This window comes from Halichoerus grypus, chromosome 5 (assembly GCF_964656455.1).
Source record: "Halichoerus grypus chromosome 5, mHalGry1.hap1.1, whole genome shotgun sequence".
Lineage (NCBI taxonomy): Eukaryota > Metazoa > Chordata > Mammalia > Carnivora > Phocidae > Halichoerus > Halichoerus grypus.
The window spans coordinates 164,415,009-164,432,122 of NC_135716.1; the positions used below are offsets into that span (position 1 = coordinate 164,415,009).

The 17,114-nt window shown below is 41.1% G+C and overlaps 1 protein-coding gene and 1 non-coding gene across 20 annotated transcripts in view; both read left to right on the forward strand.

Moving 5' to 3' along the window:
• PUM1 (pumilio RNA binding family member 1) overlaps positions 1-17,114 on the forward strand; it is a 137,327-nt gene that overhangs the window by 92,341 nt on the left and 27,872 nt on the right. For 16 of the 19 annotated variants that reach the window (XR_013448292.1, XR_013448294.1, XR_013448293.1 and 13 more), the window contains 5 exons: positions 3,855-4,006; positions 8,646-8,784; positions 10,313-10,456; positions 11,370-11,666; positions 12,750-12,986. Coding sequence is in view for 16 of the 19 variants with exons in the window: in XM_078073503.1 (XP_077929629.1) it covers positions 3,855-4,006; positions 8,646-8,784; positions 10,313-10,456; positions 11,370-11,666; positions 12,750-12,986 (969 nt within the window). In the remaining 3 variants the exon portion in view is untranslated. The remainder of the gene's footprint in view (positions 1-3,854; positions 4,007-8,645; positions 8,785-10,312; positions 10,457-11,369; positions 11,667-12,749; positions 12,987-17,114) is intronic. The other 3 variants (XM_078073510.1, XM_078073509.1, XM_078073507.1) reach the window with 2 other exon arrangements.
• On the forward strand, positions 8,901-8,978 carry LOC118539891 (small nucleolar RNA SNORD103/SNORD85). The gene has a single exon (XR_004919378.1). It is a non-coding gene; the product is annotated as a small nucleolar RNA SNORD103/SNORD85 (small nucleolar RNA).

Sequence of the window (17,114 nt, forward strand, 5' to 3'; positions counted from 1 at the left end):
CTTATACTCTTTACCTAGGCTTTGGCACCTGTTCTCACTTATGTATTCCTAATTTCCTTACCCCTCCCCTCCAGTGTTCTCGAAAACTGTTTTAAACATGGATCTTACCTTTTCACCTTTCTGCTTTAAACCATCACCAGTTTCTTTTCTTTCTCTCTTTTTTTTCCCTCCTCATGCTGTATTATCTTTAATAAACCCGCAGCACCAGTGTCATCTGCCATTTGGTGTTTTCTCGGTGAAGAAGCCCGTCACCAATTTCTGTCTTATCCACCCAAACCATAGATCAGACATGGCTGATTATTCCATCCTAATTGGGTGGTGGTGTGCTGTTCCTTGGATCGCTATTTTTAAGGAGCTGCCATGGCATACTGAGGATTAGTGAGGATTGGGACCCACTCTGATCTCTCTATGACTTGTATATAGATGTCTCTGCATGCATACCACTTTCTCCCCCTCCAGATTGGCTGTCACTGGCTCACACCATACATTCTAGCAGTGCTAAACTGGTTTGAGCTTGCTGCGGGCACCACACCTGCTGAGGCCTCTCCAGTCCTCCGTAGTAAACTCTTCCCATTCTTCTCCTGGGGATCTCCTTAGCTGGCATTGTCACCACCTAGAAACCCTTCCTTTGCTGACTCCCCTGTTCTTTCTCTGTTACTTACTTTTACTTTGTATTTATTTGCTTGTGGATGTATACATGAGTGGTTTGTTTCCCCTTGAGATTGAGCTCTTTCAAAAGCAGGCCTTTCTGTTACTTGACTCTGGAGCACAGTTGCTGGCGCCATAATGGACTCACACATGTCTGGTAGATTGAATTCAACGTTAGGACAAAGTCAGTGTCTTCCAAAGTAAAAATTCTCTGGGAACAGATCCCTCCAAGTCATGTTAATCATAATTAAATATTATTATTGTAAGATTTTACTTACTGTTATATAGCATGCGATTTGCCATTGTGAACTCAGATGCAGTATAGAATTTCTTACTATTTTCTTTAGCATTATTCACATTTTGGCATGCGTTGTGATGGGAATGTATGTAGTATAGTTCCTCTGTCCCCCTTGCCTTTGAGGGAGATAGAAAGCTCTTCCTGGCAGAATGATCTTTGCTAACCATCTTTAATATTGATTCAGCCCTTATTAACTATTTGCCAAGCATTGTGCTGAGTGCTTTTCTTTCATGAGTTGTTGGATGATTTATTTTTTTTAAGATTTTATTTATTTAATTTCAGAGAGAGAGCGAGAGCGAGAGTGCACGTGTGTGAGCGGGGGTAGCGGCAGGCGGAGGGGGGGAATCTCAAGCAGACTTCACGCTGAGCATGGAGTCCGATGCGGGGCTCGATCCCATGACCCTGAGATCACAACCTGAGCTGAAACTAAGAGTCGGATGCTTAACCGACAGAGCCATCTAGGTGCTCTGGATGTTGATTTTACAGATTAGGAATTTGGAACTCAGCTGTCTTTTTTCCAGGTCACACTACTTAAATACTACAGAGTTGGGGTTTGAACCAGGTCTATCTCAGAGTCCATGCATGCACTTCACTATAGTGTACAATGCCCACACTATCTTGAATTATCTTTTCTCTTTCTTTTCTCTGCTGACTTACTATATGTTATTTAAAACAACTATCTTAGGGACAACACACTTGTCCTCACTGAAATCATAGTTTGGTGACGAGAGTGTTGCTTTTTGTACCTACCCATCAGCTGAGCCAGACTGAAAAAGACTTCAGGGCTTTCACACAGAACCAGAAATGTTAACCACCCAAACTATGAAATTGCATATGCTTGTGGGGTGTGCATCACAAAGGAATTGGAGCAGGCATCCTGATGAGCCAAGCTCCATTGATCATGCATCCCGGGGGGTATTTTCCTAACTGCAGTCAGAGGCCATGTGAGCAGGGAAAGTAGTAGAAATGCTAGTTGAGAAAATTGAAGAGGATTATATAAATATTTATGGTAACAGCAGTCTGTGCACAGCTGAGGGTTTTATTGTTGACATGTGGCGGAGCCTTGAGATTGTCATTGCAGGTTACAATCCAGCCTTTCCCCATCGATGTGGCAACATCCTCACCCTTATCATACCCATTCGCAGGTGAGGAAACTAGGGCATAGGTTAAGTCTCCATTGTATTGTTGTCTCTTCCATTCTCTTCTGTAAATGCCCAAGACCACCCTACTTTGTAAACACTAGTCAGGTGGGTTTGGGGGCTCCCTACTCTCTAACTTGGAGGTATGGTTCTTAGGCCCTTCAGGTTCTGAGGAGTTAAAAGATTTTTACCCCTTTGCTTATTATAAAAAAAATAGCTCCTACTGTAACCTAGGTTCTCTAAGCAGCATGTTTATTTTACATCCAGATGTAGTATTTCACAGTGGGTAATCTTATAAACAGAGCTGCTTGATCTTGGCTAATAGGCCCACAGGGGCAGAAAATACCAAATCAGAAATGTCAGAGCAGTACTGGGCAGTGATGTAATTTGACTTACTTGTATCTTAGAAGCTTAAAACTGGGAAACAAAACATATGTTCCAATTAATTTTGACTTAATGAAATCTGTGTTTCTTTCTTTTTAAAGATTTTATTTATTTATTTGACAGAGAGCACAAGCAGGGGGAGTAGCGGCAGGCAGAGGGAGAAGCAGGTTCCCTGTTGAGCAAGGAGCCCGATGCAGGGCTCGATCCCAGGACCCTGGGATCATGACCTGAGCTGAAAGCAGACGCTTAACTGACTGAGCCACCCAGGCACCCCGAAATCTATGTTTCTGCAGGATTAGCTACCATGTCAGAATAGACACATTCGAAATAGCTCTTTGGAACTCTATCTATATTCAGTCAAGTTGCAGATATTTTAAACTCTGTGTTTTAAGAAACTTTTGATTGGGGGATGTGTTTCAGCAGATCTGAGGAGCTTGTCTTGGTTGGCAAAATGAAGCCTTGGTGTTTCTTGCTGCCATCTTCAGAGAATTCTGTGGTGTAGATTTCTGCCACACCCAGGCTGCGGTCTGCATGGCTGTGTTAGCTCTGTGTTGCATACTGCGTACGGCAGACACTGTAGCGAGAGCCTGTTGCCAAAGGTGAACAGATCATTGAGATTGAAGCAGAGTGCTTGGTTTTGTTTAGGACACTCAGCAGGTCTGTAAGGTTTTGTTTGTTTGTTTTCAACATTGACTTAAATTCAAAATTTCATATATCAATGTCTGAATGTAGTTGTGTTGAATGACTTCCAACACAGAAATAGGAGAACCAAGCCTCTTAGAAATTGAGCAGTGGAGGTTCAGTGGAGTGTCTGGGTTATGTCGTTGAAGACTGATGGATTTTCCTGCTTCAGGAGTTAATGAAGCACCAGGGCCCCTGTCCCTGTCAGTCATTTCAGGTGCCATCCTTACCATTGAGAGCAGGGCACAGCTTAATCTTTTATTCTCTTCCTTCACTTGATGCACACAGACTCGCCATTTATTTCCCTTCAGACAACAAACTGTGTTTCTGTCTGTCCCATGTCCTTTCTTTCTCAGGGGAAGCACAGGCCTTTTGCCTTCTTCCTGCCAAGGCCAGTTCTTCTGTTCTTAAACCCATCCCTTCCAACTTCAATCAGTTATTCTCCCTTTTGTGATATCTTTGGTGTTTTGTCCTTCACTAGCTTCTTCATCTAGGCCTGGAGTAAATTAGTGACTTCAGAAGACTTTCATAAAAATATAAAAATATGTTCTATTTTTCAAAAACAGAATTCATGATCAGTTAGAACGAATCAATATATCCTTACTATTTTACTGTAGGATCTGCTGAGTCCGATGTAGCCTTCGGAAACCCTGAGATGATTCTGACTAGTCTAAACTTGTCTTCTTTTCTCTCGCTATTTTTAGGCCCGGCTGTGGTCCCTCACCAGTATTATGGAGTCACTCCCTGGGGAGTCTACCCTGCCAGTCTTTTCCAGCAGCAAGCGGCTGCCGCCGCGGCAGCAACTAATTCTGCGAATCAGCAGACTACCCCACAGGCTCAGCAAGGCCAGCAGCAGGTAAATGTAAACAGAATTTACCCCCTCTAAGTGTGAATTTTAGTAATCGTGTATCATTAAAAGATAATGCTGCTCCTGATAGAGAAATGCTGTGGATCGGCGAGTTCCCACTGTGTGTGTTACCTGAGTTCAGGCTGAGACTTAACGGGGCTTACCGAATGCCTTTTATGATCAGGTTCTTGGTCTGCATACCTAGGTAAGATCATGAGATTGTGTAGGGGCAAAGCACGTAGAGGATCATCCACTTAAGGGTACATGGTTAGCAAGTGGCAAACGAGTACTCATACTGCTAGTAAGAGCTACTTTTCTGCCATAACTACGGGATGCCGTCGCTGCTTTCCAAACACTGGTCTCAGATCACCTCTGCCTCTCCCGCAGGCAGCTTGCCACGGACGGGGAGGCTCGTTCTCCAGACTGCTTATTGAGAACATCAGCTGAACTGGATATAAATCTTTAAACCTATTACGTCTCTTTTAACTTAGAGCTTTTTAATGAGTTGGGAAAGAATAATGAACTACAAAACTAAGTATGCCCTTTTATTTTGAATAGGCCATTTTCTCCTTCTTACTAGAAGAATACCTGTTTATTGCTGAAAATTATGGTGAATTGGAAAACTCAAAGGAAAAAAATCCTCATGTCAGGATAAAACAAAATTAATGGGTGGTATTTGTCGTTCTAGCTTTATTTTTCAGTTTCTGATAAAATCGGGGTTATGCTGTCCAATGGTTTTGAGTTTCTACAGTTTTTACAGTTTTCCATGTTATTTAGTGCTTTTTAGAAATATTTACTGGCTATCTTTAAATCTGTCAGAGTATCCCATATTTTATTTTCACCAGCTTACTATTATTTGATATTTAATTTAGCAACATTTTGATGTTATAAATGACTGATAGCCTTTACATAAATGTATGATTATTTCCATGGAATAAATTCCTAGAAGTGGAGTCTTTCAAGCAAATAAAATGAATGGCTTTGGTACACATTGTCAAATTAAAGAGGCAAGACACCATGCTCGTCCATGTACTTGTGACGTGATGCAAACAAGAACGCTTTGGTTTTTACTAGTCCCACTAAGAGAGTGTATGTTTAATTTTTTAGATTCTGCAAAATTATAGAAAAAACACAGGTCTTGAAATTCTAGCCAATTTATCCTTGGTCAGTAATTTTATAGTAAGATAAATTTTTGGAAGCTAATACATGATTTTCTTTGCAGTAGATACAACTCTTGTCCCCCAGGTATGTAAGGGAATTTAGCAGATAATTTGTTGACATAATGGGTGATCCTTGTGAATATATTTAATAAGCTTACTCTTTGTGGATAGTCAGTATTTAGTTGCGTGATGATCTTTGTGTTTAAATGGCTGCCCAGTATGGATTTGGTAGACAGAAGTAATTGCTGTGTTTTTAAAATTAGTTCTACTAGAGTGCACAAGAAAAATAGTAGTAAATACTTCTTCTTGAAAGCTTTTTGTTATAAAGATTTTTTTTTAAATTTTATTTATTTGACAGAGAGAGAGGGAACACAAGCAGGGGGAGTAGGAGAGGGAGAAGCAGGGTTCCAGCTGAGCAGGGAGCCCGATGCGGGGCTCGATCCCGGGACGCTGGGATCATGATGACCTGAGCTGAAGGCAGACGCTTAACCGTCTGAGCCACCCAGGCGCCCCGAAAGCTTTTTGTTTAAAGCTAAGTGCTCTACCTATAATTTCTTTTATATTTTCTAATTCTGATAAATTACATGACTTGCCTTCATAAGATTGAGGAAATGGAATTTGTGTGCCCAGGGTCACACAGATATTAAATTGTTAAGATTTGAACACAAATCTGTCATTTCACAACTTGTGTTATTTTCTGACCATATGGTGATGTTTGGAGTTACAGAAAACCGGAGATTTCGTCTTTGTTCTATTACTGACTGGTTTTGCACCTAGGGGTGTGTTGCATGAATATAGAGAATATAGAGAACCTCTGAATATAGAGAAGCTATATCCTTAGCTGTAAAATGGGCACTGTAATCCTTTGCATTTCAGGGTTTTCTGTCATCCACTATTACAGATGCCACTGAGAAAAGGTTACTGGCATTTTTAATAAGCAGCCATATTTTAGTTCCAGTGTTGTTTTTGTCAGTTTTTGGTTTCAGTTGTTTTAGGAAAATATGATTTTCTTGGTGAACTCCTTTGTCATAGTCATTGAAATGAGAGGCCCTTTTTAAAAAAAAGTTTGCTTTTGATCTTTTTGGCCTTGACATTTTTTCAGAAAACAGAACATTTGTTACATTCTAGGCATGGTAACTGTTCCACACCTAATTGCTGGAACCTTGAGCACAGTCAGTGACGTTCCAGGCACTCCGTCTTACTTCTGATTCCTTTTCATCCTTTTTGTGAAGGTTCCTTTGACATTTGACAAAAATTTTGTTCTTTTCTATTTCAAAATGTTTGCTAAAGAAAAACTCTTTGGGTGTTGGGTTGAAGCCAAGCACATGTAGGCACACTTGGTGGTGATTTGGTGTTAGATATGGCATTTTGACAGAGAAGCGTTTAGAATGGCTTCTGAACTTTCTAGATTGGGGGAGACTGTGTAGATGATAATTCTACTGAGCATGGTGAACTATAGAAGGATGAATGATTATTAATTAAAATATCCCCATTGAGCATCTACTTGCATATTAAGTATTGGTAGATCTCAAAAACTGTGTATGTAAATCAGTAACCTTTGAAAAGAAATTTGAATTTAACAGCTTTTGCACTGTAAAGGTAGATAGTAAGCAGACTCTGAGAATAGTGTTTTACACCGATCTTCAGTCGTTTTTGTTGATTTTATTCGATGTTAAACTGTTACTTGTAAAATTGTACATATTTGTTTCCATAAAATCCAGACTTGATAGCTGTTGATGAAATTAAAATACATGAATACTGGCAGCTGACTTAAGAACATTGATTAATCATCAGGGTCCCACACAGATTTCTAGACAGTGGACAAAAAGGAAACCTGCTGCTCTTCTCATTAAAACTGGGCCCAGTAGTCTGGACTACCTCTTTCTTCAGGCACCTTGTCCCTTCGCCTGTCCCCCAACCTTTTACACAACTCCTAACCATACATAAACCTGGTTCACAATACCCTATGGAAATGATGCTTTCATTGATGTTTTAGTCGTTCTTGAACTGTTAGTATTTGCCATATCTCTGTACACGCTGTTTACTTTATTCCTAGAGTGAGAGCTCTTCTGGGTCATTGGTGAGGCATCTTCTAAGTCTTGGTGCAAGCACTCAACTGGGCAGCCTCCCTTGACTCTTCTGTCAATGTGGATTGAAGCACTCCTTCTCTTTTAAAGTCCATTAGATTCTTTAGATCACAAACAAATATTTTGATAGTAATTAGCTCTTGGTTATTGATTGTCTCCTGGGTACCAGGTATTGTGCCTTGCAGACATTAATTCTCATATTCCCAACAGATCTGCAAGATCAGCCATTACTCTCACTACTTTTACAGATAAGGAAATAAGAGACTTGGAGTCAACCAAGTGTCTACATGACTCTTTTTGCCAGTACGGATGGTGGTGTTTCCCTTATGCTCCTTTAATAGTTAAGTGTTAGTGGTGTTTCTCTTTTACATTTTTTACCAAATGGTACCAAGAATAATCTGTACCCAGGTTCCTGATCATATGTCTAATTTTTATAAAAAGCAGAGTGATAGTGAAAGTGATTTGATAAGAACTTTCTTTGCCTTTGAAAACCTGCAAAACACATTTTATAATTTTAGCCTTGGTCTGTGGGTTTTGCATTTTTACTTGCTGGAGTATATAGATCATGTGGAGTAGATTCTTCAGAGCATTCAGAATAAGAATGATTACCACCATTTTGATACCGTGTTTCATTCATAAAAAGTGGATCCTTCAGCACAGTGACAGAACTGGTCTTCTGTACTGAAAAAGGCAGTGTTCTTGACACTCATCTCCATTTAGATTGCGGTCTATTTTGGAATTTATGAGAGGAGAAATAGAAACAGGTCAGAAGCCTCCTAAGTCAAATCTGGGGAGCTCATTTGGGGCCATTTGGGCCTTGTAGAATGGGAATAGTGTTATAAGGTAGAGAAGGTGCTCTTATATTCCATAAAGAAAATACAGACTTTTGGTGGGTTTTTTTTTCCCCCTTTAGACACAGATATTTTAATCTGTGTGGGTAGATTACCCTTGTTCATCCTATCTGAACTCCCCTCCCCACTCCATCAGACTCCTCCACCCACTTTTTGTCAGAGCACTGATATTTTATAGAGTTGCCATTTATTGTCTGTCTCATTCACTAGAATAAAAGCTTCAAGAGGGCAGGGGCTCTGTCTAGTTCATTGCTTTATCTCTCGTACCTGCCAGATGATAGTCATTATGTATTTGATTAATGAATCATCATTTTTTTTAATGCTTTTGGCTGCTTATAAAGGTGTAATAATGTTTAAAAATGGTAGAATGAGATTTCACTAAATGAGATGTTGCTAATTGAATTTTTATCCTAACAGCAATGTCATATAAAACATTATAGGAAAAACAGTTACAACTATCAATTTCTAAAAGTTGGCCCAACTTAAGCACACGGTGGGTCTTAGGTATTTTCAGTGACAAGAAAGTAGTTGACTTATTTCTGTCTCCCAGGTTCTCCGTGGAGGAGCCAGCCAGCGTCCTTTGACCCCAAATCAGAACCAGCAGGGACAGCAAACAGATCCACTAGTGGCAGCTGCAGCAGTGAATTCTGCCCTTGCTTTTGGACAAGGACTGGCTGCAGGCATGCCAGGTGAGGCTGCATTGTTGTTTCTAATACTTGGAGGGAAAAACAGTCTGCTTGTTGGGGGAGATTGAGAGGAGAACAGGCAGTGCTTTAAGCTTGTGTCGGCTCGTCATTATTTGGGCACTGGCAAAGATGACGTACACTTGCCCTCACTTAGACCGTAGTTCGCTGATGAGAGCACCTAATTGTTCTGAGCCAGTCTTCGTCTTACATATATCTCCTCACACATTGCTTAGAGTATGCTGTATTCCTTTGTGATGATCTGTTCTCTCCCTTAGGATTAGGGATAATAAAAGGAGTGGGCAGGCTACTTTAGCATCACTCCAGGGCCTTAGCCTTCATGCTGATGTCTCTGAACAGTATTATTAGGAAGTTCCTAGTGTTCCTTGATGGGGCGATCCCTCACGTTTCTAGGATTTCTCCCAAGCCAACAGCAGAGGTGCTTTATAGTTGCCTGCCCGTGATTAATATTTATCTTGAATATATGTTATTCTTGGCTCACTGTCACCTGGTCCTATTCTTTGCATGGGTTGGAAGTAATTTGTGCTTCTTCCTTTGAAACAGGTCCTTGTAAGACCTCAGCATAAATGTATGGGTTCTTACCGATCGTGGAGTGTAGCCCAATTAATTGATCTATTTATGAATTCACTGAGTAACTTTAACATGTATCATTTGTTATATTAGTTATTAAGCATTCAGGTTTTATTGGGAAGTCACCTATAATTTCTCCTATTATTCAGTAGGATTTGGAGATTCCATCTCATATGGTGATGTGGAAGATCCTATTATTTGAAGTGTGTCTAGGTTTTACCTGCTAACTTGCAGGATATTTGTGCTTACACTGTTGTGAGGTATGAAAGTACTGTAATTGTTGTAATCATTTGTACCCTCCGTTACTTCTCTAGTCAAAAAACATAAAATATTGTCAGTGTATGATTTCTGGTGATAACCTTGGTTAGCACTTTGAAGAGCACAGGTGTTCACTATCCTGCCGAGTTCCCTTTCTTTTACTTATTTTTTTAAAAGATTTTATTTATTTATTTGTCAGAGAGAGAGAGAGAGAGAGAAAGCACAAGCAGGGGGAGTGGCAGGCAGAGGCAGAGGGAGAAGCAGGCTCCCCACTGAGCAAGGAGCCCAATGTGGGGCTCGATCCCAGGACCCTTGGGATCATGACCTGAGTCGAAGGCAGACACTTAACTGACTGAGCCACCCAGGTGTCCCCCCGAGTTCCCTTTCTAACACTTAGCGGATGGTAAGTAGTACTACCCCCTATTGTGCCAGATATCATGCTAGATCTGTCACATTCGTCCTTTAATTGTCACAGGAACTTTATGAGGCAGGTATTATTATTATCCTCATTGAAGAAATGGATGCTCAGAGATACAAGGTCATACAGCTATCTAGGTGGTGAAGCCAGGAGAGACATCTACGTCTGTCTGTCCCCACAGCTGAGAGTCTGTGACTTGACAATATGCAACTACCCAGGAAACACTGTTAGTTTCATATATACTTGTATGTGGCTTAATATTCCCAGGTTACCCAGTTTTGGCTCCTGCTGCTTACTATGACCAAACGGGCGCCCTTGTGGTAAATGCAGGAGCGAGAAATGGTCTGGGAGCTCCTGTTCGGCTTGTAGCTCCTGCCCCAGTCATCATCAGTTCCTCGGCCGCGCAAGCAGGTGAGCTTCCGTCTTCGTGAACTCCTGTCAGTAGTCCAAAAGGGGCGATGGATGATGTTCTTACAATATGTTGAAATGTACTTTATTTGACAGTTCTCAATATAGCAATTGTGCCCTGTAATATTTCAAAGAGAAAATCAGAAGCAGCAAGTGACCTCGATAGATTCTGTTGACAGCCATGTACCAGCTGGTTAGCAGCAAGGACCTGCTCCACCGTGAACATAGGAAGTTGGATTACTCACACAAAATGGCACCGTTGGCAGAAGTCCAAGGCTAATTTCACAGAAATCCTTGACATTATTTTAAGATAATACTTGTTTTTGTGGGTTTTTTTTGGGGGGGGGGATGTTTTTTGTTTTTTGGAGGGGGGCGGGATGGAGGGGATAGTGAGAAGTGGGCAGAGCAATATATTTTGATGGGGGACAGAATAGGTTTTTATTTTAAGCTTTATATATGTGTGTATATATATTAGGAATATAAATTAAGAACAATAGTGGGAACATCTAGAAGAGAGCAATATGTTCAGGAATTCGAGGGGCTTGCGTATATTGCCAACAGTGGTTCTGGAAAAGTCCTCAACATTGATATTTGTGGAACTTGAGATTTTAGGAAGTAGTCGTATTTAAAATGGCTACATTTGACATCTGTACCTATTTTAAACTGCAGACTCTTTAAAGCTACCACCATAGTGAATTTGGCTTCCATGGTATTTTTACTTCAAATTGGAAGCAGAAGTAGAAAATAGAAGCCTCAGATGGAGGGCTCAAAGGCAGATTCGTGTAGTTCTTTACAAAGCTCATGTCTGCTTTGCGAAGCTAGGAGCGCGTGACAGCATTTCTGGAAGGCTAGCGCCGAGGCTGGGGTACGCGGCCAGCGCCTTTCCCAGCCCAATGCTTTGCTTTCTTCTTCGTAGCTGTTGCGGCGGCCGCAGCTTCAGCAAATGGAGCAGCCGGTGGTCTTGCTGGAACAACAAATGGACCATTTCGCCCTTTAGGAACCCAGCAGCCCCAGCCCCAGCCCCAGCAGCAGCCCAGTAACAGCCTGGCATCCAGCTCTTTCTATGGCAACAACTCTCTGAGCAGCAATTCACAGAGCAGCTCCCTCTTCTCCCAGGGCTCTGCCCAGCCTGCCAACACATCCTTGGGATTCGGAAGTAGCAGTTCTCTCGGCGCCACCCTGGGATCAGCCCTCGGAGGGTTTGGAACAGCAGGTAGAAATCCGACTTAAGTGCTGTTAAAACTGAATTTTTGTTGTTTTTGCAATCTTTGTGGAACACTGATGATGCATGGAACCCTGGACAGATACCCCAGGCAGATCTGGACCGAGCCCCGTGGGAATTCGGCCGTCCCACATATCTTTGAGATGACGGACTGTTAAAATCAAGTTTTACAGTTGGGGCTGATTTCAGGTTTATGCTCATATTGCTACTTATTTATACTCTCGTAGTTGATTTGTTTCAGGGATCAGAAAACCAGGGGAGGTTTTTTGCAGGCATTGGGAAGAACTTGGAGGGAAGTGTAGAAATGTGAATGTTAAAAACTGAGGGAGGAGGACTGACCAAAGACGACAGGGTAGTGTACCCCTCAATCTGCAGGCCTTACAGAGTCAGGAGTTTGCTCCAGTCTTTTGAGAAGAATTAAGGTGGATATTATGGAAAAGTGGGAAGAAGGACATTAGACCAAGATATTTTTAATGTTTCGATGGGAGGATAAAGCAGGAAAGTAGTTAGGAAAACAGTGGGATAATTGCAGTGTTTGTAAAACAATGTGATCTCAGAACAGAAGGGCATGTTTGAGAGAGAGAATCTTAGATTGGAATTGGGAGCTAGCAATAACTCTTGATTGAACCCATTGAGAAGATAGGCTTTCACATGTAAGTCTTGTGTAGTGGGGAAATACCCCATTTACAAATCTTTTTTCTGTATTCCATTTTTCTACTAGAACCTTTGGGTTGATGAAAGGCATTCTTTCTAGCCCATTTTCTTTCACCTTTTCCATAGCTTATGTGGCCGTCCGAGCTTTTTACCCCATCTCCACCCCATAATATGTGACACCAAAGGAAGGTAAATTTAGCATTCGTGTGATGGTTTGAACAAAAGCTTCATGTTAACCTGAGCCATGTCCTCTTTATTACTTTACCTGCCCCTAGAACTGCCACATGAACAGTTAGGCTGTCTCTGCTGACAAATTTGCGGTGGTAAGGAGTCTGGATCAAAGTGTTAGGAACAGGTCACTGGGCTTGTTCTTCAAAGAACAGGCCTTTTCTTATCTGCATTGTTTTAATTCCATTTTAGTTGCAAACTCCAACACTGGCAGTGGCTCCCGCCGTGACTCCCTGACTGGCAGCAGTGACCTTTATAAGAGGACATCGAGCAGCTTGACCCCCATTGGACACAGTTTTTATAACGGCCTTAGCTTTTCCTCCTCTCCTGGACCCGTGGGCATGCCTCTCCCTAGTCAGGGACCAGGACATTCACAGACACCACCTCCTTCCCTCTCTTCACATGGATCCTCTTCAAGCTTAAACCTGGGTAAGAACCATTACTCTAACACCACCTTGAACTCTAGAAATCTCTTGCCACTGATGACATTACAAGTACTTTGCGTAAGCAAAGGACAGTCCCTTTATCCCAGGAGTGTCCTGGGTGTTCTGTGCCTTCCTTAAGTGCCTCATGTTATTTAGGCTGTACCTAGAGAGCATAGCAGTTTTGGATTTATTCAAGTTTGGGTGCATCCCCTATATATTCACTTCAGCTTCAGTCTGAACATCTTGTTCTTTGGCTACACGTGGGAGTCTTTCATTATAAATCCAGTACAGATTCATTTTCAGGAAAGCTGGAAAACACAGAGACATAGACAAAGAATGTGTTCATCTAGTGTCACCACCGAAATATCACAATTAATATTTTGCCTTATTTTTCAGACTCCCTCCCCCCCTCCCCATATACGCCTAATATCTTACTTTCCCACATAAAACGTTTTATTTGAAAAAATTGCCAGATTCTTGATTTTTTTTTCTTTTTTGGTATAAACTACCTAGTATGCTAATGAGTATAGATGTGTATTTCTCAACTGTATGTTTAGGTTGTTATTATGTATGGGGATTTAAAAATGTTACCATCTAGATCCTAAAATGAGGAAGGAAAAGAGGATTGTAAACAGCAGGCTGTAAGAATGAGAAGAAACTTAACATTAATACTTCGGGTGGCAAATTCCTAAGTCCTTCAAGAGGTGGAAGGTGGTGCATACTTCCTTTCCTCAGATACTTACCGAGTTTGCGTTTTGAAGTGCTGATTTATTTCTTAGATGAGGAGAGTTGAGGCATTGAAGTAGAGTGACCATACAACTTACGGTGCAAGGTAGGACACATTTGAGAGTAGATGGGAGTGCTGTTAACAATGAACTCTGTGATGACAGACCTAAACTGTCCTAGGAAAAGTCATCATGTATGGCCACTTTCCCCAGAAGATTATGTTTGGTTTTTATTTTTAATCCTCTGTTTACTTATTTTTTTTAAGAGCAGTTTTAGCTTCAAAGCAAATTTGAGGGGAAAGTACAGAGATTACTCCTGTACCCTCTGCCCTGCACATGAGCAGGTTTTTCTAATAGCAACACCCCCAGCCAGAGCGGTACCTTTTACAGTTGATGAACCGACATTGACACACAATTATCTTCCAGAGCTCATAGTTTACATGGACTCTTTTCAGTTTTTAACCAGCAAGATTATAAGTGGCTTTATGGGCTCCAAGATGAGGACGGACTAAACATGAATAGTATGCTTTCATTTGGAAAGACAAAGACTGGGAAGTGATTTATAAAAGTCAAAGAAGTCCTGAAGGGGATAGGATAGTAGAGGTCTTATTCTAGGACCAAGAATGCTATCTCTGAGTTGGAGAGGTGGTTTTTAAGGCAAAAATACGTACCTGTGTATGTACCTACACATTTGTGTGAGTGTGTGTGTATCCTGAAATCGCACGCGGTCAGAGCTGTCCTTGTGGAACTCATTGTCTCAGGTTATATATGGACGTTACTTTAGAGAAGTTGTCAGGCCATTCTAGATTGGTAAATCCATGTTGGACGGATAAGGCAATGGGGGGTACATTGCACAACAGTGTTTCCTAGTGACAGAATGCTTGGCTTTAAAGACTGAGGGTTAATGCAAATTGTAAGGGGTAAATCAAAGTCCCAGTTTAGTGTGTAGATGGAAGGAGCTAATACTTATTGTAGTTATTATCTGCTACTATTAATGGTTTTGAGTGCTGTACATATAACTCTGGCAGGTGTAGGTATTTTGCCCATGGTACAAGAGTGAGGAAATTGCCTGAAATACCTTGCCGAAGTCTTCTCATTATCTGAAGAGATTTAGCATCAAATGTGTTTGGCTCCAAAGCCCACACCATCATTGTACGTCCTGTCGCGTGATATGCCCAGGGTATCTTTTAAACCAGTGCATTATCAAATCCAGAGGTCTTCCCTTTTAATTCCTTGATTTAAACATTTGAACTATGTCAGCTCATATTGACATTCATAGTAAGCCAACTAAATCTTGCAAACTTTTTTTTTGCGGGGGTGGGGGGTGAGGGGTGGGGTGGTGGTGGTCCAAGAGCCAGGTTGTAAATATTTTAGGCTTGCAGGTCAGATGGTCTCTGTAGTAAGTATTCAGTTCTGCTGTGAAGTACAGAAGCGGCCACAGACAAAATGTAAATGGACGTGTAGCTATCATGCAGTCAAACTTTATTTCCAAAAATAGGTGGCAGGCCAAATTTGTCCTGTGGGCTGTAGTTTGTCAGCCCCTGAACTAGATGCTGTGGCTCTTGGGGTTTGAAAATGGAGCTGGAATCAGTACTTGCATGCATGGTACCTTTCCTCTTCCCAGTGGATCAACATTGTCATGAAGTATACTTCCTTCTTCATTCCTGTTTCCCCTGTGAAGGAGGAAATGACTGTTGGGGCAAACGATTTCTCAATTTAATGACTCTTGCTGTCTGCCTGGTTTTCTTTCTAACGTATCTTCTCTTTTAGAAACAGTTGAGCTCATTTAAGCAATTTAGTTGCCTGTGTTTGCATGGGACTTCCATGGCTGCGGGTACTGTGTGAGTCAGACATGTCATTCCTCAGGAACCCTGTGTCTTGATCAGTAGAGCTTTGCCTTCGCTCAGTCTGTTTCCTTGACAGAAGCGTTCTTGTGTGCTTTAGTCTTAACCTAGAGAAAATACAGGTATGGGAATTGGTTTCTAACAGGGTTCATGTAGAGGTCCTGAAGCCATTTTTGGTGCAGGAAACTTAACATTTCTTTGCCAGATATATATTGGGCCACACGTGATACGGTTTCTGCTGTTAATAGTGCTGTGCTGCTGACCCTGGCCATTGGTTCTCAGACTGGGAGCCGTGCTGTGCGCGCATTCGTTGTGTTCACTTCTCTCGTAACTGTCTTCTACAGGGAAACTTAAACTCAGCATGGTCTCGTGCCTTTCGTAATACCACACAGCTAGCAGGTATTTGAACATACATACCAGCCTGTAGATCTCTCTTGTTTTACCGGTGTGGATCTTTTCTCCATCATACGATTTTCATACTTCTTCCCCGAAGTCACACATGTGTTAGGATACTCTCCAAATGATCACTGACCTGCTTAGTTAGCTTAGTTTTTTTTTCCCCTTATTATTTATTCAACACTTTTTGGTGTCTCATTATTTATTCAACAATCACTTGTTGGTGCCTGCTTATGACTCTTAAATGTTTTTTCCATTAGCAGTTGTTTAAAGACCAAAATTCTTTTTTTTTAAAGAAAAACTTTATTGAGTTATATTTTACATATAAAATTTACCCATTTCAGGCTTACAGTTCAGTGATTTTTAGTAACTTTCTGAATTGTACAACCATCACCATAAATCAGTTTTAGAATATTTTCATCCCTTCAGTAAGATTTCTCAAGACCAATTACAATTAATCTGCATTCATACCTTTAGCCCCAGTCAGCCACTGATCTACTTTCTGTTTTTAAATTTGCCTTTTCTGAACATTTCATATAAATGGAACCATACAATATGTGATCTCTTTCGTTTGGCTTCTTTCCCTTCTCATGGTGTGTCCCTCCCCCCAGCCCCACCCCCCACCACATTTGCACGTTTTTGAGATTTCATTCATAATCTTATATGTGTCAGTAGTTTGTTTCATTTTCTTGCTGAATTGTCGTCGTCTTTATGGACATACCACATTTTGTCTAACCATTCACAGTTGAAGATTTTTGTTGGTTATAGGTTTTGGCTATTAGAAATCATGCTGCTATGAACATTGCAAGTCTTACTGTGGGCACATTTTTTTATTTCTCTAGTAGTAGAATTGCTGAATTTTGTTTCAGTTTTATGTTAAACTTACTGAGAAAATGCCAAAGTGTTTTCCAAGTTGGTGCACCATTTTACATTCCCATCAGCAGTGAGAGCTCTAACTTCTCTGCATCTTTACCAGTGTTGTTCTTGCTTTATTTAATATAGCTATTCTAGTGGGCTTGAAATGGTATGTCATTGTGGTTTTAATTTCCATTTCCCTCATGACTAAGGATGTTGACCATCGTTTTCATGTGCTTATTAACTATTCATGTATCTTTGGTGAAATGTCTGCTCATATTTTTTGCCCATTTTAAAATTTGGGTTGTTTGT